Source organism: Thunnus thynnus, chromosome 11 (genome assembly GCF_963924715.1).
Source record: "Thunnus thynnus chromosome 11, fThuThy2.1, whole genome shotgun sequence".
NCBI lineage: Eukaryota > Metazoa > Chordata > Actinopteri > Scombriformes > Scombridae > Thunnus > Thunnus thynnus.
In genome coordinates, this window is record NC_089527.1 from 28,869,755 (window position 1) to 28,890,077 (window position 20,323).

The 20,323-nt window shown below is 40.4% G+C and overlaps 2 protein-coding genes across 2 annotated transcripts in view; one reads left to right on the top strand and one right to left on the bottom strand.

The window, feature by feature from the left end:
• Window positions 1-5,191, bottom strand: part of gdap2 (ganglioside induced differentiation associated protein 2) — a 41,431-nt gene extending 36,240 nt beyond the window's left edge. Inside the window, exons 1-2 of the mRNA XM_067604304.1 lie at window positions 4,944-5,191; window positions 2,860-3,087 (exon numbers count right to left, since the gene is read on the bottom strand). Of these exons, the coding sequence (XP_067460405.1) occupies window positions 2,860-3,041 (182 nt within the window). The 5' untranslated portion in view covers window positions 3,042-3,087; window positions 4,944-5,191. The remainder of the gene's footprint in view (window positions 1-2,859; window positions 3,088-4,943) is intronic.
• A 1,352-nt stretch (window positions 5,192-6,543) lies between these two features.
• Window positions 6,544-19,881, top strand: wdr3 (WD repeat domain 3). Its single transcript, XM_067604305.1, has 27 exons — window positions 6,544-6,647; window positions 8,424-8,626; window positions 8,765-8,974; window positions 9,206-9,324; window positions 10,007-10,085; window positions 10,737-10,832; window positions 11,241-11,342; window positions 11,512-11,613; window positions 12,669-12,769; window positions 13,154-13,258; window positions 13,407-13,637; window positions 13,745-13,838; window positions 13,927-14,028; window positions 14,172-14,254; window positions 14,575-14,713; window positions 14,866-14,922; window positions 15,836-15,936; window positions 16,320-16,431; window positions 16,694-16,828; window positions 16,936-16,986; window positions 17,345-17,410; window positions 17,590-17,682; window positions 18,047-18,097; window positions 18,182-18,225; window positions 18,365-18,493; window positions 19,306-19,399; window positions 19,487-19,881. The coding sequence occupies exons 2-27, from the start codon at window positions 8,453-8,455 to the stop codon at window positions 19,640-19,642; spliced, it is 2,826 nt and encodes a 941-aa protein (XP_067460406.1). The 5' UTR covers window positions 6,544-6,647; window positions 8,424-8,452; the 3' UTR covers window positions 19,643-19,881.
• Window positions 19,882-20,323: the final 442 nt, after the last annotated feature.

Below are 20,323 nucleotides of genomic sequence, written 5' to 3' on the forward strand. Positions count from 1 at the left end.
GGTCTGGTCTCAGTGAGCACATGGAGACACACAGGCAGCGTTCACGCTACACACACCAACGGCTGCTCGAAGCTGATGAGTTTGTATTACTGCTCCAAAGTTTTGTAGGAAATAACTCACATCTGATACTACTGTGAACTGACAGCGACACCAAAAGCCCGTGTGTGTGTAACGTGACAATAAACACTGCAGCAACCACTTCTGTATCTACACTGTCCTGCTGGTTTTCAGCACTTTTAGTTTGAGCTGACACTTTACTTTGTGTCCATTGCTGTGTGTCTTTGTCCAAAATGATTAGAACTGCAACAAATAGTCAAATAATTGATTAGTTTCCAACTATTGAATTAATCACCAACTATTAAGATAATCAATCAATTGTTTTAAGTCATTTTTTGAGAAGAAAGTTTCCAAATTTTATGCTTCCAGCTTCTCAAATGTGAATATTTTCTGGTTTCTTTGGTCTTCTATGACAGTAAACTGAATATCTTGTGGACAAATCAAGACATGTGAGGATGTCCCCTTGAGCTGTGGGAAATATTTATCACCATTTTTCACTGTTTTATGGACCAAACAACTGACTGATTAATAAAGAAAATAACAGACAGATTATTCGATAATGAAAATAATCGTTAGTTGTAACCTTAAAAATTATAACTCAATTTATCAGGTGAGTGAAGTAATAAGTACATTTCTAATCAGGGAAAAAACTGACTACAAAAAAACTTACAAACTTGCTTCATGCATCTTCCTGCAGTTCCCACTGATTAAAAAAAACATCTGATCTGAGTCCCCTGAGGACAAAATAATAACAACACACAGTGTGTTGTTATTATTTTGTTGATGCTGCAGTGTGAACATTGCTTTAGCAGTGTAATGGACAAGAACAAAAAAACATGCGGTGTAGCGGTCAGATCAAACATATTTGATTGAAAGTGAACAAATTCAGTCTCACTGCAAAAAGAATCACCAGTCTGGATCATTTTATACACTCTCTCCATCATCTCTAATGAGCTGGATTTAGTATCAACAACAAATGCTTACTTCAAAAGCGATGATTTAAAACTGCACCGCTATGAAAGAAGACAGGAAGACAGAAAGTCTAAAGTTCAAACGAGCTGCAAATATTTTTCTGATGGTATGAAATGAAAGTATGGGTATATTTTAATGAGCACGACACCAGTGTGATGCTAATTCTGTAAAATGTTGACTTTGAGACTGAAATCTGAATAAATACTGCATTCTTAAAGTCCAGATGCCTTTGACTTACAGCTGCTTAACTACCCAGAAACCTGGATGACTGAGTATATCCACAGGCATGCTGCGCTCTTCAGTAAGTGGAAAATCAAATTCTTCACTCCATATAAAAAGAGGATTTATGGCTTCATCAAAGGCGTGCATAGTTCAGGAAAGAAAATCCACTGAAACAGTTAATTTGAGAATCCAATTTGTGTTTTTCAAATAAAGCTCAGGAGATGTGAAGAGGAGAAAGTTTTTTTTTTAATTAACTTCTGCCAAAACAATGCTCACTGTTCTCAGTGATTGGCTACTTTACACCCAAATGAAGTGATTGAAATGTGTGAAAAGAGGACTGTATGATCTGCATTGTTTAATTCTGATGATATGAGTGAGTGAAAAGCAGGACTGAGGTCAGCTGACACTATTTTAAAAGTACCCGATAATCCCAAAGTATGCTGGGGAGGTCAAACATAATCATGCAGGCACAAATGCAACGGAACTATTTTAATTGGTCAAAACCTAGTATATGGCTGGACCGTGTATGGTCAATGTGTTAAAATTGTGGCCAGTTTATTACAGGGATAGTCAGTGATAGTGTCTATGATGTGAATTCCTGTATATTAAATGTTCCTCTGCAATTTTCTGTAGTGGTCCCAGTAATATTTGCTGGTTCAGTGTACTGAAGTAGCGTCACATGATATGGTAAAGCTACCTTTGAGTCAAAAAAAAAAAAAAAAAAAAAAGGTTATAAATGTAGTGGAGATTATGAATGAATGTTTTGACAGCATTTTGGGTGCAAATTCAGGAGGCTTATCTCCGCCCAGTTACTGTAGTTACAGTCAAATCAAGCGCACCTGCAGAGCAGCTGCCCCACACTGAACTGATATCTCAGCTACAGGAGTCGCATGTTTTACCTGCAAGACTCATGTGTTAATGCTGTCAGAGAAATAAAAAGCTTGTGTCATGTCTTGTGTCAGTTCAGTTATAAAATCCAAACTCACTGCAGAGTGTCTCAGCGCTGTCAGCCGGAGAGTCGATGACACTGGATGCTGGTGCGCATTTGTTTAAACAGGAGTTTAGTCGACTTCACTGTATTTGATATCGGAGCTGAGAGCATCAGAGCTCAGAGCAGGAAATACAGTCACTCTGCGTCACGCTGCTGCTGTCCTCCACTTCCATCATCTTGTGCTGATTCATTTCGAAAGAGCAACGGCCAATGAGGAAACTCAAACAGTCTGCTGGCTGACCAATGTTGTAACTTCATCACTCACTCATGGACAACTGTGGTTATAGGGCTGGTCCAGCCAAAAAATGAGACTAAGAGGAACTGCAATAGTCATATAATAGCAATAGTTATCTATAGTTTTGAACCACTTGTAGCACTATGGATCAATGTTTTTATGAGTGGGTCCCCTTTCTATTTGTTTTTTTCATAGCTGTGTTGAAGGAAGAACTTCAACATACAATTGATTACACAATAGTTTGGCTTATTAAGATTCTTTCTATTTGAATGATTACATGATGCTCAGTAGGAGGAGACAATCCAAAGCTGACATTGTGATCTGTTTGAAGAAAGGAGTTTTTACCCAACCGCAACAGAGGAAACATATATGAGTGACTCACAAGAGGATGATTTTGCGGTTGATGTCCGGTCTAAAGGGGAAGGGTGAGGGGAAGGCCTGCTGGCTGAGCAGGCTGTCGCTCTGGTCCTGCAGAGTCTCCTCGCAATCCTCACCGAGCTGCTGCTGCCATGTAGGGAGAGTCTGGATGTCCACAAACTGGGAGCGAGCACCCAGAGGATCCATCCCCTTTTGGCACTAAAGGCTCACGCCGGATCTCCAAACAGCTGTGCTGCAAAGCAGAGGAGAGAGAGAAAGATTATATATTTATAGCTTGGTGCATAATGGCAACTCTCTGGAAATAAGTCCTCCCTCTTTGATTCTGCTGGACTCTCACCAAAACCTGATATCTGCCACTTATGTTTTAGAATGCTGAGATAATATGACCAATCAAACTCTGTAGGCCTTTTACACAGGAGACATCAGACTAGTAGGAAAAGCACAAGCGTCACCTCCTCATAACATTAACAGTGGTTCTGTTCTATTCAAGCGCAAAAAGGAGTATCAAAGTCATCTAACAAACCTGAAAATATAAAATATCAGTATCGTCCATCTTACCATACCATTCATCAGACTACCATCAGTCTTACTGCAGCCACATAAATCAGTAGCAAACTTAACGAAACCCTGCATGTGATTACATTATGAGCAGACTGGAGAAGATGAGTTTCATGCTTTATTAAACACAAGCGTGACAGCGGTCTCTCTGCTCAAGGATGCAGCGGAGGCTGAAACTAAACTGAGGTTAACAACTTTTTCATGAGCAGAACAGAAAACAGAGAGAAGTTCTGTGTAACTCAGCAGGATGTGTCAAACTAATGACATGATTGGTTCTTTTAGTAACGCTGACATGATTAGTTGATCAATCAAGCTGTCAATCGATAGAATCTTACTTAACAGCAATTTAGATTCATAGGTTGAGTCACTTATTAAGCAGAAGTCTCAAACGCTTGTTGTTTCCAGCTTCTCATATATGAAGATTTCCTGCTTTTCTCTGTTATATATCACTGGGCATGTAACATCTTTGGGTTGGACTAGGGCTGGGCCATATGGATAAAATCAAATATCAATATATTTGTGAGCAAATACTTTGATATCGATATTGCCATAATATTGTAGAAATGAATATTGGTGCTTTCACAAAATATTTACACAATGAAATTTTTGATAAATAATCATCAGCAATGTGGATAAAATGACTAAGTAGGTAAAGAGAAATAATAGAGCAGCTAGAACAGCGATGACATCACTTTTCTGTAATGCAGCCTTTAAAACCAGGAAAAGACAACACTTATATCACGATGTTATGATATCCAAAATCTAAGACGATATCTAGTCTCATATCACGATATTGATATAATATCAATATATTGCAAAGCCCTAGTTTGGACTGTTGGTTAGACAAAATTAGTGCTGAAACAAGGAGTCAACTAGTTAATCGATTAGTCCATCGACAGAACATTAATAAGCAACACTTCTGATAACTGATTAGTTGTCAATTATCAAACAAAACCTTTGCCAACCATAGCCTCTCAAATGTGAAGATTCGCTTTATCAGAGTAAATTGAGTATATTTGGATTTTGGACTGTTGGTCGGACAAAATAAACAATCTGAAGACATCACCTTGAGCTTTTGAAGACTGAAATGGTCTTTTAAAGAGAATAATATAATATAGACAGATTAATAAACAATGAAGATAATCGTTAGTTCAATCTATCTTTCAACTGAGGACAGCACGATGCTTTCTTAAAAATCTGAGTTTTGCTTTACTTATAGATGACAAGATGATTTCACCACTATGTCACTGCTACATTACTAGAAACACTGTATATTATTCAGTTGGCGTTAAGTGAAACACGGGATGATTTGGAGAAAGTAGGAGGCAGAAGCATATTTGGTCCTAAAAAAAACAGTCGTGCTACTGTCAAAACTGTATTTCCCTTGATAAATTGACTCTCCTGTCTTCCTAAACCTACTCAGCAGGGTCCCAAAGAGGAAAGCTCTCTTTATAAATCGGTAGAATCGGTAGAACTGTTATTTTGGACAGTCAGTGAGCCTCTGAGCCATAAAATCAGCACTTTACCCACCTAACTGTTAGCCAGTTGTATTTCCCGCAGGCAGAGGTGATGTCCACGGCAAAACAAGGAAATAAGTCTTCACACGACCATTTATAGACTCAAGAGTTATTATCCTTCATCGGAGCTTTCATGTTAGCAAGTAAAGTAACCACAAAACCGCTCAAAAATGAAGTTTAAAAGTGCAAATTGAACCAGGTTTACACATTTAGCCAGCATGCTAGCTGCTTATTGGTGCAACGTCAAGCTAGCTGCAGTAATCAGAGCAACATCCGGCTATGAATTTCAAATTAAAATTCCCCTTTTTATTTATTTATTTATTTAACAGAGAGGCTCATATGTGCTCATAGATCAAAAATAAAATGTAATAACATGATGCTTTTTTAGACATAAGCACATTGTTTCTTCTGAACACTTCTATTCATGGTTCTGATTGTTTATTTTTCTTACACAAATACAGTAGTCATGCATCTGTTTTACACATCCTGTCTATCAAGCTACCTGGCCTAACTGTAACAAATTGCATAATATTTCTATATTTTGATCATATATTGAACCTATCAGAGATTATGTTTATGTTTCGATTATAGAGATAGTATTCTGCTTTTTGTTATTGAAACATACAGTAGTTACTTAGTTACTCTGCTTAGAAAGAAAGAAATCAAATGTAATCAGTATGTGATCTTGATGAAATAGAAAATGAGTGATCTTTTGTTTAATAATACAACAAAAAACCAAAAAAAACAAACAAACAAAAAAAAAACAGGTGAATGACTCACAATGACTGAAAGGATGGATACCTTTGTGGAAAGACTGTACTTGGGATAAAAGCTGCAATTTGTATTAAAGTATATATTTTCATTTTACACAATATGCAAATTAACTGTAACTTTCCTAAAATAATGATAATATTTTTTTCAGGTGACATTAATTACATAACTAATAATGTTTTGAGAAGAAATCAGTTGACATTTTGCTATGAAGGTTGTTTCTTACAATAGTTTATTCGGGACACCAGTCGGTAATCCTTGTACATTAAATGTGTTGGTGCTTTTTTGCAGCTGCTCTTCCTCCACTGTGATGTTTGTAAAGTCCTGCCCTCATACCAAACTCACACACGCTTTAATTTGTAGCAAGTTTCCGGTGCTGTCCTTGCTGTTTCTACTGCACTTGACGCTTGTCTTCTTTTCCTAATCAGCTGACTAATAGTAATAATAAGCGAAAAACACTTCCGCTATGGTTGTTTAGGGACGTGTGAGAAGTCACGGCATTTTTCTGAACCGCAAAATCACTTACGGTGATCTGACACCTCTTACCAGCAGTAAAATGAATAAAATATATGAAATATGTTATCTCTAGCGAAATATGAGGAATTTATTTTCCAAGAATCGATAGAGTTTATAAAAAAGTCTCAGAGTGTTTTCTGCTTCTTCTGGCTCGCAGACAAAAGCAATAGATTGAGAGCGATCGAGCCCCTAAAAAAATGACAAAGCTGTCAGTTTCATGTACTATTGTCCAAAAAATGCAGTTGAATATAGTTGTAATGATAATTGTATGTTTTACTCGTACATACACAATAGCAGTTCATGGTGACAACAAGAAGCCATCCTTTCTTTTACTGTTTGTATAGATGTGTGATCGATGTGTTATGCCTGAAACACTTCGAGCTCAACACAACATAGGACGACACAACTAGCTAAGAGCCGCCTTTCAGAGGTAAGAGCATAAACTAACTGAACATAAAACGAGCTGCAACAAAGATAGGAAAGCCAACTTCTTATAAAACATATACAGACGCATATCTATATAATACATCTGATTTTATGAGCCACATTTACTCAGAAACGTCACCACGTGGGTTCAGGAACCACAGATGTACTCGTTTTGTGTTAAAGTTGTAGCTGGGCGGGCGGGGTTAGTCGCGAACTGAGTTGATTCCTCGATCAGACGACACGAACCCCGCCCACTCGGGCATTATAGTGTAACAAAACAAACACTCTTCCGACAAACGTTGACTAGCTTGCTGTAACTAGCTAAAATATACAGAAAAGAAGTTTGTAGTTGGATTATATTTTATTTAATAGCATGTTAGCATATTAGCCACAAGATGGACTATAATAATTTAATATACCTCACGAATATTACAGTCAGACCACAGGAGATATAACTATAAAGTCACGTTACCAAAGACACATAGTAAAGCATTAAGATATCATGAGGCAGCACACTAAGGTCGGTGACTATTAACTCACTTTTAAGTGTGTTATACTCTTTTTATTTATTCATTTTCATTTCTTTAACCTTTATTTAACCAGGAAAAGCCTTAAGAGATTAAAAAATCTCTTTTAAAGAGCGACCTGGCCAAAGCAGGCAGAAACACAATAAACAGAGTTGCAGACATAAAAAACATGGGGCAATAAGAGTCAGTCAAAACATCTGCAGCCAGATGTGTCTGCCTCTATCATTTAGAAGTCATTTAGAATGACTTTAAATGCATCCAGTGAAACCAGCTCCTGAAGATTCAGGTGATTTAGCAACTGATTCCAAGCAGAGGCAGCAGCATACGAAGCAGCATAGGAATAAGTCTTGGGAGAGGCAATAACTCCTCATACTTTTCTGATTAATATAAATCTGTAGGTTAGATGGAAACAGACAAAGAATAGCCTTTATAAATAAGACTATGCCAATGGTTAAGTCTACGGGTGGACAAGGCAGACCATCCAACCCGAGCATACAAAGAGCAATGATGAGTAAGGGCTTTAAGATTTGTAATAAACCTTGTTGCTCCATGCTAGACAGTATCCAGTGCGTGTAGGCATTGCAAAGATACATGCATGTAATAACATCACCATAGTACAGCACAGACATAAAGGTGGCAGCAACATGTCTCCTTTTGGCCTGGAAGGGAAAGCAGGACTTGTTTCTAAAATAAAAACCCAGTTTCAACTTCAGGTTTTTCACAAATTTCTGAATGTGAGGCTTAAAAGAGAGACGATCATCTAGAACGATTCCTGGATATTTGTGTTGAGATACAGACTCAATCTCAGAGCCCTGGAAAGTGGTGATAGATTGAAAGTTCAGTGGCTTTGATTTTGCATTTGAAAACATCCTGAGTTTTGTGTAGTCAGCAGTTTGTGTTTCTGTGTTTAACTAGCTGTGTCAATAAAGCACAGTTCTTAACAAATGTGCAATTTGCAGAATGTACCAATTATCAAGTCTATTCAAAAACCATAATATATATTCTATAATTACCAAAATGTGTGGATACTTATGTGCACTTTTGGTCTGTTTAGGTTTGGTCCATGTGTGGTTTGGGAAAAATCACTCAGTTCCAATTAAGTCAAACACTTCTGCCACAGCATATGATAATATTTTAGACAATAATTTGCCTCTGACATTGTGACAATAGTTTGGTGAAGACTCTTTAGTGTTTCAACATGACAGAGACCTTCTATCATCCTAACAAGTCTCTGCAATGTTCTTGTTTAACAGGGATCAGCGTCACCTTGAGGCAGCTGGTCATGGGTTTGACCAAACAGTACCTGCGCTACGCCGCCAGCGCAGTATTCGGAATCATCGGCGGTCAGAAAGCCAACATCTCTTATGTGACCCTGCGTGGGGGGGAGAGGGGGCGCTACGTTGCCGTGGCTGCATGTGAACATGTCTTCATCTGGGACATCCGCAAAGCAGAGAAGGTGAGAAGAAGATGTGATTAGGACAGAAGTGGAATGAAAGACAGGACCGGGTGTTGGGCCAAAACATTTGTAGCAACTTTCGGAAGTCCTCCCAACTCAGATTATCTTTAGTTCAGTCTTTTCTGTCTCTTTGTCTAGGTCCTGATCCTGCAGGGACAGAAACACGAGGTGACCTTTCTCTGCGCCTCACCTGATGGTGTCCATATCGCCGTGGGTTACGAGGACGGCGCTGTGCGGATTTTCAGCCTCCTGAACGGCGAGAGCAACGTCTCCTTTAACGGCCACAAGTCCGCTGTCACCGTCATACACTATGACACGCTGGGAGCACGGCTCGTCACTGGTTCCAAGGTAAATCAGGAGGGTTTGGACTCGGTCATAGTTTGGGTTTGTGTGATAAAATGTTCACATGTTTAAATCTACACATGGGGATGATGTGTTGAGGAGACGGCAACCTTTGAGATCAAGATGAGAATGTAGTTACACAGATTACCAACCTGGATTCTGGGCAAGCAGTTTTGAATATAGCTTGTTTGCCATTGCATGTATTTATCATGTTATTACCTTTTCCTCCCCCTTCAGGACACAGATGTGATTGTGTGGGACATCATCAATGAGTGTGGTCTGTACAGGCTGAAAGGCCATAAAGACATCATCACACAGGCCTTGTTCCTCAAAGACAAGAACCTCCTGGTCACCAGGTAACACATACTGTTAAATCCTTAAAGCAAACAACAGATTTCTGCCTCTAAAAATCCTGTACTGTTAAACTTGTTATTATAGTTTTACATACACATACATACATGCGTGATCAGCAGGGAGGACAAGAGGAAATTTCATTCTTAAGCCAAAAAGCAAATGTCCTGGGACCGTATTTAACCTGCTGCCAGACGTTGATGTTGCAGCTCATTGCTCACTAACAGAAGTCCAGAAAACTAAATTGATGGCGTGCAATCAAATGTCAAATGTTATGTGTCTGAATTCAAACAATTAGAAGTCTTGCATTATGTATCACTTTCAGCAGCCGTTGCAAAAAATATTCCATATTAAAGAGCTCTTGCCATATTTTGCAGAGCTCCATATTCAGAGATGGAAGTGAGAGCTTCACTTGCACCATCTGTCTGTTTGACCTCATTCAATTTTAGCAAATGAGCACATTACTACTCAGACTTCCATTTGAATTTTATACTAATTTAGGATGATGACATTTCTCATCTGTCGTCACTAAGCATGCTATTACTTTGTATGTGAGGTATTTGTGGCGTTATGTTTCAAACATCATTGTTTCTAAGCAGATACATTTTAATTACATAAAAACATCAAATCAAGACCTACAGTGTTACTAACACAGCTCGTCCCTCTGTGTTCTCTGCTCCTGTGCAGCTCCAAGGACAGCTTTGTGAAGTGGTGGGATCTGGACACACAGCATTGCTTCAAGACTATGGTGGGCCACCGCAGTGAGGTGAGTGGCTACTTACGCTATATTCATTAACATAAACAAGAGGATGCTTTGTCTGAGGAAGGGTAACGAGCCAAGTGCACTTAATGAAAATGAACAGGATTGTTTACCTGACTAGCGTTATGTGGTGATGTTAGCCTGGATTAGTTAAGCCTTGTTTGTAGAACGGGGCTCAGATATTTCTTAAAGGTGACTCAGAAAAGCAGGTCTGTCTTGAATGAGCCTAAAAAACCAAGATGATCTGGCTTTATGAAACACCCCTCATGTTACTGAATGTATTGTAAATGCAACCAGTCACTTCTCACACTTTCTAAAACAGAGCTGACATAGTTTTAGTTGCCTGAGTTTTGTCTAAAAAAATGTCATTATATTATGTTATATCTGCTGTTGACATTAGGCAGATGAGAAAGGATTGATTCATTTCACTGAATGTTGGTTGATGATTAGTTCACTCTGACTGAGACACAGTGTCATCACCGTACATCTTGAAATTTAAGAGGAATTACTAAAAATGTGAAGTGTGTTTTTTATCTGGACCAGCAGGTTTTTCTATGTGACACTCACACATTTCTACACATCTTCATGGGTTTTAGTTTGTTATAACAAAAAGTGAAAGTTACATTACAGCTGTGTGTGTGTGTGTGTGTGTGTTAGGTGTGGGGCATGGCGCTGTTGAACCAGGAGAACAGGCTGTTAACAGGTTCAGCAGACAGTGAACTTCGAGCCTGGGACATCAGCTACCTGCAGGAGGTGAGGAAGAACTCAGCTGGACACTTTGTTCTCAACATAAAGCAGGATTTGACGTATATTGAGAACAAAGGTCTGGTTTATTCTGTGTCTGATTTATTTGGAATAAGAAAGAGAAGTCGCTGTCACTTATGGAGACTTTGTCAAAAGTCACATAGAAAGGAAATTGTTTACGTGACAAAAACCAAGCAAGACAAATTTCAAAAGTTCTGATAAAGCAGATCTCTGTGAGGTTTCCCCCCATCATTCATAGATGAACTGAATATTAATTCAAACCCTAATTATCAGCCTGTAAGAAGGACATGACACTGCTCACATTATGACACTATAACTGTCTATAACAGGCAGCAGGAGTTGTGCAGTGTAGTCTGCTGTTGTTGAGCTCTGTCTGTCTTCTTGGGTCCTGCTCAGGAAAAAGCTGAAGGTGAGCCCAAGGTGAAGAAGGGGAAAACTCTGCTGGATGACGATGATGATGAAGAGGATGACGAAGAGGTGGATGAGAGTCCTGAAGAGGTATGAGAAATGTCATCAATGCAATGTGTTTTTGGTATATCTGAGGGCATTGTGAAGGAAAAGAAAAGAATGTGCAGTAATTTCTTATGGTTCATGTAAACGGAAGGTGTGTCAAATCTCTTCTGCTTCTCCTCGGCTTTAAACTTTGTCTTCTCTCTCTTTTCTTCAGCGGATCTTGAGTTGTACGAAAGCGGGCTCCATCCTCAGAGAGGCCAGAGACAGAGTGGTGTCGCTGACAACAGACAAGAAGGCCAGAATCATCGCCTGCCACGTGAGTGTTGAAGCGTCTTCGGGTGTGTGAAATAGCAGCAACACACAACGAAGGGAAAGTCAGGATTCCCTCGAGAAACTCAGGAAAAATCCGAATTATTTTCCGCTTGACATAGAAAACAACACAAACATCACACCGACAATGAGAAATCTAAAACTCACATATTTGGTGCGGTTTCTGCTCATTTTTCCTTCATCCACAAGCATCAGACCACAGATTGACAGCACCAGCGCACAGAAAAGCTTTATAGACCCATTTGTTTGTATTCCGACCACATGACAAGACTGTTTGATGAGATTCACGATTTGTTGGCTAGTTTGTCTTTCCTTAATGTTTTTTGGATTAGTAAAACTGTGAACTGACAAGTTATTTCCTCTCATGCAAGGACAGACACAATAAACATGCTTGATGGCGTTCAGCTGGCTGTCAGCTGTAGTCATTGCGGTGTCTTCAAATGTGCCTCTTCAAGGGTTTGGCTAGCCATTTTTTTTATATTTTTCTTATTGTCAACAACAACAGAGCCAAACCAACAATAAACTCATCCTGGTGCCGTGCGTGTATTCATCGTATTCCTCTGTCCAAATACTGTTAAAATATGTCATTGAGCCACACTGCTGCACTGGGTGACATGTTCCTTCGCCCCTGAAGAGAACAGCACTCTTTAGAGCAGTTTCTAAACAAGCCGTGATAACCGCTCTCTTCAGGGATGAAGGAACATGTCAGCTAGTGAGGCAGCGCGGCTCATTGATGTGTTTTTAATAGTGACTTTGCATAAACACACAATACTCATAAGACGGATGAGTTCGTTGTCGGTTCGGCTCCGCAAATGAGATTTGTCGACAACAAGAAAAACATAGATGATCGCCAGCCACATCCTTTAAGTATTAACGATAAGACAAGACATGAGGCCAGCCGATAGAGCCGTGTCGGTTAATTGAAGTCGGCTTTGGATTCAACGCAGCCCGTGTTTAACATCAAATGCATGATTGATATTTTATACACAGGCAATAAATGCTTTATGTCAAACATCAGACATCTGTCACCCCACTCATCAGGGCAATGATTCAGTCCTGGAGCTCTTCACTGTGCTGTCAGAGGAGGAAGTGCAGAAGAAAATGACAAAGAAGCTGAAGAAAGCTAAAAAGAAGGCAGCCAAGTAAGAACATGAAAGATCTGTATTTCTGTTTAGTCTCATGTCCTTTATTACTGTTCATTACTGTATGTAAATGTATAACAGCACATTACTTTTAATACTTTTACTTCCCATCTGTCTGTATATCTGTAAAATATCTTCTACTACTACTTGATTATCTGCTAAGTTGTGCTAATAATACTGCTGCCTCTCTTACTTCTACTACTACTGTCATGCCTTATACTACTAATTTAAGTACTTAATCAACCAAAGCAGCTACTTCTGCCCCTGCTGTGCTATATTATTAATATTATTATAGCCATACTGGTGTGAAAGTTGTTAATGACTAGTCATATTTGTGCATGTAGTTTCTTAGTTGTTGAGCATGTTGTGTGCCCCCTGCTGTAGAACTCAGGATGATACAGGTGAGGAGGCAGAGGAGCCAGTTGTGGAGAGGATGCTGAAGGACGAGATCATCAGACTGACCAACATCAAGGCCTCTGCCAAGATCAGGTCAGTAATATTTTAAATTAAACTAAATTAACTAATTAATCAAAAGCACGATCATTCCTCCAAACTAGACTCACAAACAGTGATGTAGAGTCACTAGCTGCATACTAACTCCCCAACCTCCTCACACACATGTTCTCTGTCCTCTCAGATGGGTGGAGTGTCTGTCATGCGCGGGCGGCGAGCTGAAGGTGGCGCTGTTGCTGCAGAACAACACCATCGAGACCTACAGCCTGAAGACCACAGACAAAACCCCCACGGCCAATAAGACGGCTCGCCTCACCCTCGGCGGGCATCGCACCGACGTCCGCACGCTGGCCTTCAGCTCAGACAACCTGGCCGTCCTCTCCGCCTCCGGAGACACGGTCAAAGTGTGGAACAGGTGAAACTGCTTCAAACTGTTTTTATCGGTTTTGTCACATTCATCAAAAGAGACGTCGCTGGCATTGATTGGCTGTCTAACACGATGACACCACCCCACGTCCACAGGTCGACTCTGCAGGTGATTCGCACCATGGCCTGTGAATACGCCCTCTGCTCCCTCTTCGTGCCTGGAGACAGACAGATCATTCTGGGAACTAAGGTATTCATGGCTGTAGACGTTTTGACCTTTTAAGAGAAATTTTTCTGGGTTCATTCAATGTGTTCACTGACTCTTGTTTTCCTGTCAGAGTGGTAAGCTGCAGATCTTTGAGTTGGCCTCAGGAAGCCTCCTGGAGACCATAGATGCCCATAACGGAGCCCTGTGGTCCCTCTGCCTGGCTCCAGACCAGGTATACCTGAGTGCATACAGCCCTCTGTCTGTCTTTGCCTTACCATGTTACACCTTTGCATTATTCAGATCTTCTAACTGTATGCACTGGCTATTTCCTGTGGTTTTTCATTTGTTGTGTGCATGTGTGTGTCATTCCTCTAGAGGGGGATCGTGACAGGAGGTGCAGACAAGACCGTGAAGTTCTGGGAGTTTGAGCTGATCAAAGACCAGGGGACCAGCCAGAAGTAGGTCACCACCTCCTTCCATGTTCAGAAATCTGTGTGGTTCATTTAGGATGATCTTGGACAGAGACTCAGTGGATCTCAAGGTCTTACTTGGTTACAACAGAGATCTTTCCAGATTTTGCCATAGAGGAGAAATCTTTATTAAATTGTTTTTCATGCTAAAAAGAGTCTTTAGTACATGTTTTATTGACATGAATAGTTGGGGTAGCCTTCACATAACTGACCCCAGTGTGTCAGTTATGTGAGTGAACACTTAGTCTAACTAACTACTACTGTATGTGATATCGTGTCAGATAATAATGTGTGTTTGTGTGATACAGGAGGCTGACAGTGAAACACATGCGCACTCTGCAGCTGGAGGAAGACGTCCTGTGTGTGAAGTTTTCTCCTGATCACAGACTGCTGGCCGTCTCTTTGTTAGACTGCACCGTCAAAGTCTTCTACACAGACACACTGAAGGTGAACACATGAACATAAACCTTCAGTGCACAACATGAGGACTGCCTGTCCTCATTATAATAATGTGCCCATTCAGTACATAATTACTTCATGAATAGTGTCATAGATTCTGTTTATACTGTATTAAACATTTCTACCTCTTGCTGTTTCAGTTCTTCCTGTCTCTGTATGGACACAAGCTGCCTGTGCTTTGTCTGGACATCTCACATGTGAGTACTCTTAACCTGCAGAAACTGAAAGCTATCAGCTGCTGTTAGGCATTAATAAAGGTGGTAACAATTGTGTATCTGCAGGTCTTGAAAAGTCTTTAAAAGCACCGAATTCAGTTCTCTCAAAAAGGCCTTAGAAGGTATTAAAATGTATAAAAAAAAAAAAGGTTTAGAATATTTTCTCTTGTCTGAAATAGACGGTAACATTAGTTATAACTTTTTTCTGTGTGGTTGTGGACTGTTGGACGATGTTATTGTGCTACAGGAAACACTGTTTAGGAAGCTCATCATCTTATAATAAGCAAGTGTCAATTTCAGCAAAAACAAAAAATTGTTTTGTAATTGGTCAATACATCCATACATTTACTGGCATTTATTTGGTTGAAGATCACGTTAATTGATGCAGTTACATTATTAGGAATTATTGTTATATACAGCTGTGAATTACTCAGAAAACAGTGATATTAATGTCAGTTTGATATGATGGTGAAATCTGTGTAATGTGAGCTGACAATACAGCTGTGTCGTCTATCTTTCATAGCGTTGTTCTCATCCTAGATATGTGAGACAATTCCAGTTATTTACAAATGCAGCTAGATTTTTCTTGGATAATGTCCGATGTCAACAATTGAACAGGAAGACGAATTGTTGGGTTGAAGTCAAAAGTCACTGAGAGCAGCAGGAAGCGTTTTATTTGTTGAGGGAAAAGTTTCACAATGTTTAACAAAAACGTGTTAACTTAATCTTGAGCAAGGGTCAAAGGAATCTCTCATACCTGCGGCTCTAAACCTGGTTGATCATCTTTGAATTAAACTCCGTTACAAACAGAGAGTCATGTAAATCACAAGACAACTGATCATTGACCCTCAGGTCCTGCCTCCCCGACTCTGACCTCGTGTTTCTTTTAAACCAGGACAACACACTCATCGCCACTGGCTCCGCTGATAGAAACGTGAAAATCTGGGGTTTGGACTTCGGCGACTGTCACCGCTCCATGTTTGCTCATGACGACAGGTAACACCCAACAACACAGACTCACACCAAACAGCCTCGGGGTGTTTGGAACAGTTTTTATCAAATGTATGATGATGAAATCATTTTGCAGGCTGTTGAGTTTCCAGCTCTGACTTCATCTGTTGTGGTCAGGGACTCTGATCCATGTCCTGTTAACTCGGCCTGCCCTGTGATCTCACACCAGCTGCTCTTTCATCTCGCAGCTCATCTGTGTTCTCATGGATCATCTCACCTTCTGTCCTTGGTGTTTTTTCTTTTCCTCTCTCTGTATTTATTTTTCTCTAATTGTCTGCGTTGCTTGTTTTGTTATTTTTACTATGTTTTATCCATCAGCTGGAATAACTTCCTCTCCCTTCTCTCACTGTTTTTTTTGTTCTCTGCAGCGTCATGTTCCTCCAGTTTGTCCCCAAGACTCACCTGTTCTTCACAGCAGGAAAGGACAAGAAGATCAAACAGTGGGACGCTGACAAGTTTGAGCTGATCCAGACGCTCGAGGTGATTGTTTTCTCCTTATCCTTGATGTTTGGAGTCCAGTGGCTTAGCCCACGTGTACTCTGGGAGCGTTGCTTCACATCTTAAACGCCGTAATGCAAAAAGGGCCGCACCTCACTTGTCAGCTGTATAGCAGATTTGTCATAATAGATTAGATACATTTGAACGCATGCTGGCTAAATCATAATGGTTAATCGTAAGGAGACCCTGAATGTCTTCACAAAAACAGTCAGTGTGACATTCGGCTGTCTTCTCTGCCTCAAAGGGACACCATCGGGAGGTTTGGTGTCTGACCATCAGCCCCAACGGTGACCATATTGTGTCGTCATCCCATGACAAGTCCCTGCGCCTGTGGGAGAGGACCAGGGAGCCCATCATCCTGGAGGAGGAGCGTGAAATGGTGAGGTGGAGGACAGGGTTGACAAATGATTTGACAGTTAATCAGATAAATAAACTCAAAGACAATTCCTTCAGGTTTGTAAATCACCCTGTTTTTTGTTCTCACAGGAGCGAGAAGCAGAGTTTGAGGAGAGCATGGCCAAAGGAGATATGCCTGTGGTGAGCACTCAGTTTCCAATTTCCGGACCTCATCGGCGTCTTTATACTTTCCACCAGACATTACCTGTGTTTGAATAATGAAGCTTCACACTGCCCTATTTAAAGCAAGGCAGCATTGAGATTGTGGTGGTAGGGATGGGTCAAAACCAGATTTGACATGAGCATTACTTTGTTATGCTCAGATGTCCAAGTTTTTTCATGCCGCCAAGGTAACAGTTTGACATGGCGTCATTCTCACCAGGACACACGAGCTAAATGAAAGAAAATTACAAAATCATAACAAAAGCTGTACCTCTGTTGTATGAGATGGATTTAAGTGAGGCATTGACTTGTTTCAATCTGTTGGTTGTTTGTGCAGGTGCCTGGAGAGACTCAAGGAGAAGCAGCACCAGCTGGCAAGAAGACCGTTGAAACAGTCAAAGCTGTGAGTTCACTTCACCTCTTAAAGTCAGAGGAAATAGTTTTGTTGTCTGCTGTTTCTGTGATCGGCATTCTTCACCGTCCTGTGCCACAAACTCCTTCAGTCTTCATAGACGACCTATGAATGAGAAGTTCTCCGTGTTCTTCGCTGATATCCTTGCTCTTGTGTGATTTTCTATACAGGCAGAGCGGATCATGGAGGCTCTGGAGCTTTACAAAGACGAAGAAAGGAAGATGGAAGAGCATAAATATGCTTGTAGGAGAGAGGGCAAAGAGGTAGATACATTATCCAGATATCCTACTTTCTACAACCTCTGTGTGACACTAATACACTGCTGCTCCCCGTCCTAGAGGCATGGGGTGTGGAGCAAACATCTTAGTTAAGTAATGCCGGGCAGATGCTGAATGAGGGGACTTATCCAGCAGCTGCAACTGCACTGATAAAACATCACAGATTAATCTTATCTTACTGTGATGTTGCAACTTGTACTCCCAAAACATATGAATGATTTAAAAAACTTTGGATGGTTTTCTGTTGTTTATGGAAGCAAAATCAAAAACTTTGTTTCAGTGTGATCAGTTTATGTAATTTTAAGTATGGTTTATTTAATAAATTTGACAAACGGCTGATGTTTTGCAGCTACCTCCGCCGAATCCCAACCCTATTCTTGTGGCCTTTGGAAATGTTTCAGTAAGTGATGAAGAATATACGAAAGATCAAATGTATTGCATGAGGTTTCAGTTGTAGGTAACTCTGTCTCTGTCCTTCTTGCAGCCGTCTCGCTATGTTTTAGATGTCATAAAGAAGGTCAGATCCAGGTAAGGTGTGAGTCCAGAGTGACTGGAATAAATGTACCGTTTCTCTCTGACTTAATCCAGCTGCTAACTAACATTTGCAGTGCATTTTATGTATGAATACACTCACTGGGTTTTTCTTTGTGTGTGTTGTGATGATCAGCGAGCTGGAGGTGTCTCTGTTGGTGTTACCGTTCCCTTACGTCCCCGAGCTGCTGACGCTGTTTAACAGCTTCATCCAGCAGGGCCTGGAGGTGGAGCTGGTCTGCCGCTGCCTTTTCTTCCTGCTCAAGTAAGTTCAACCCGGGTGTGTAAAAGACAAAGGTGATTTGTGTTCAGTAGTGCAAAGAAATGATGAGAAATACATGGACAGCTTTGGTGGTCAGACATAGAATGAACAGAAGAAAACTGTTGAAAATGGAAAAAGTTGATACATTTTAAGAAGCTTTTTCACCTTTCATGCCACCTAAAAGCTTGTATGTTTTGTTGGTTATCAGCTCCTCGTTTAGAACAATAAAGAAAGCTTTGGCATTAAAAACTGCAGAGTTTCAGCTGACTCCTGTCTGGTTACAAGATTACATGAACAGCCATCAGTGAATGTATGAGGCATGTGTTTGACTGAGAAATACAGTTATCTTATTAACATAACAACATAATTCATTGACAAAAAAAACTAAAACACAGAAGGAAATAAAATCTCATTTCACAGTTCAGGTTATTTCTGCATGGTATAATATATTAGAAAATATGATTTAATGAATCATTTAATTTAATCCAATTTAAGGAATTTGAAGATGCAGGATTAAAGAGGCTTCTATTTCTTTAAATAATAAGACCTTGTTGACGTCCATAAAAAGAAAAGGGCTGAAGATTCAGCTGCTTCACAGTGGCTACAGGATTGTTAACATTTATATTCATAGCGCAGTGATCTGGTCATTCAGTGTTTGAGAACAGAAATATTGATCAATAAATCTTGTCTACTGTTTTTCCAGAGTTGGTAGAGCAAATATTATTATTATTATATAAACCTGCACAAGTTGCCATGGAATCATCAGCTGTATACAGTTTCAGACTGAGCTGACATCATTGTTTCTTTCTCTCTAGGATCCATTTTGGCCAGATCTCCAGTAACCAGATGCTGCTGTCTGTCATAGATGAGCTACGGACCAATACTCTATCAAAAGTTCGCGAAATTAGAGTAAGTAACATCTGGAAAAAGCTGTTCATCTTTTAGAACAGACCAGAGAACAACATCTTCATCACACCTTCATTTTTCCTCTTTCAGGACTTGATGGGCTTCAACAGCGCCGCCCTGCAGTTCCTCCAGCGGGAGATCGAGAGCAAAGAAGATGTGATGTTCTTCAGCGACGCCACGGGGCAACTCCAGGAGAAGAAGAAGAAGAGGAGGAAGAGGGAGCGAGCCATCCTCACCATCGCTTGAATCAAAATGGACATTTTTGACTGTTTGTGTATAAACATCCACTCCCCCCCATCTCCTCCCAGCTGTGTTCCAGGAGGATCACGCTGTCGGTTTCTGAATGTTATGAGATCCTGATAGGATGTAACACATGTTCAATAACATGCTTCGTTTCACAAACTGTGTCTCGAGTTTTTCTCACTGTATGTCAAGTTTTATAGGGGCTTTCAAGATAAAAATAAATTCTCCACTGCAGAGAGAAATGTGGTGTGTGTGTATATACAGCAGTTCTCTCTGCAGCTTTAGGTCTCTTATAAAACACATCCATGCATGGTTAAGCTTTACATAGATACATGTCATGTTTCAAGCTGTACTAGTACTCCCTCAATGATCACCACACATGGAGGATAGGTATGATTTAAGCTAGTTTCTGTCCTAGGGGCCTAAAGGGAGCATTTCAGGTCTGGAGCCAAAACAGGTAAAGAGTGTTAGGACATGGCGGGGGTTTTGAAACCTGTCAGAGAACACCTGAGCTCTAGACCACCAGGTTGCGACCGCTCTGTCCCACACAGCAAGTCTCGAGCTAGTCTTAAGAAAAAGCTCTCCTGTTCCCTGTTGGCCTCGCTGCAACCAGCCACCACTGAAATCAGGGAGATGTGGCTTGACTTTACAGCCCTTGTAACTTAGCCTGAATTTATAGGCCTA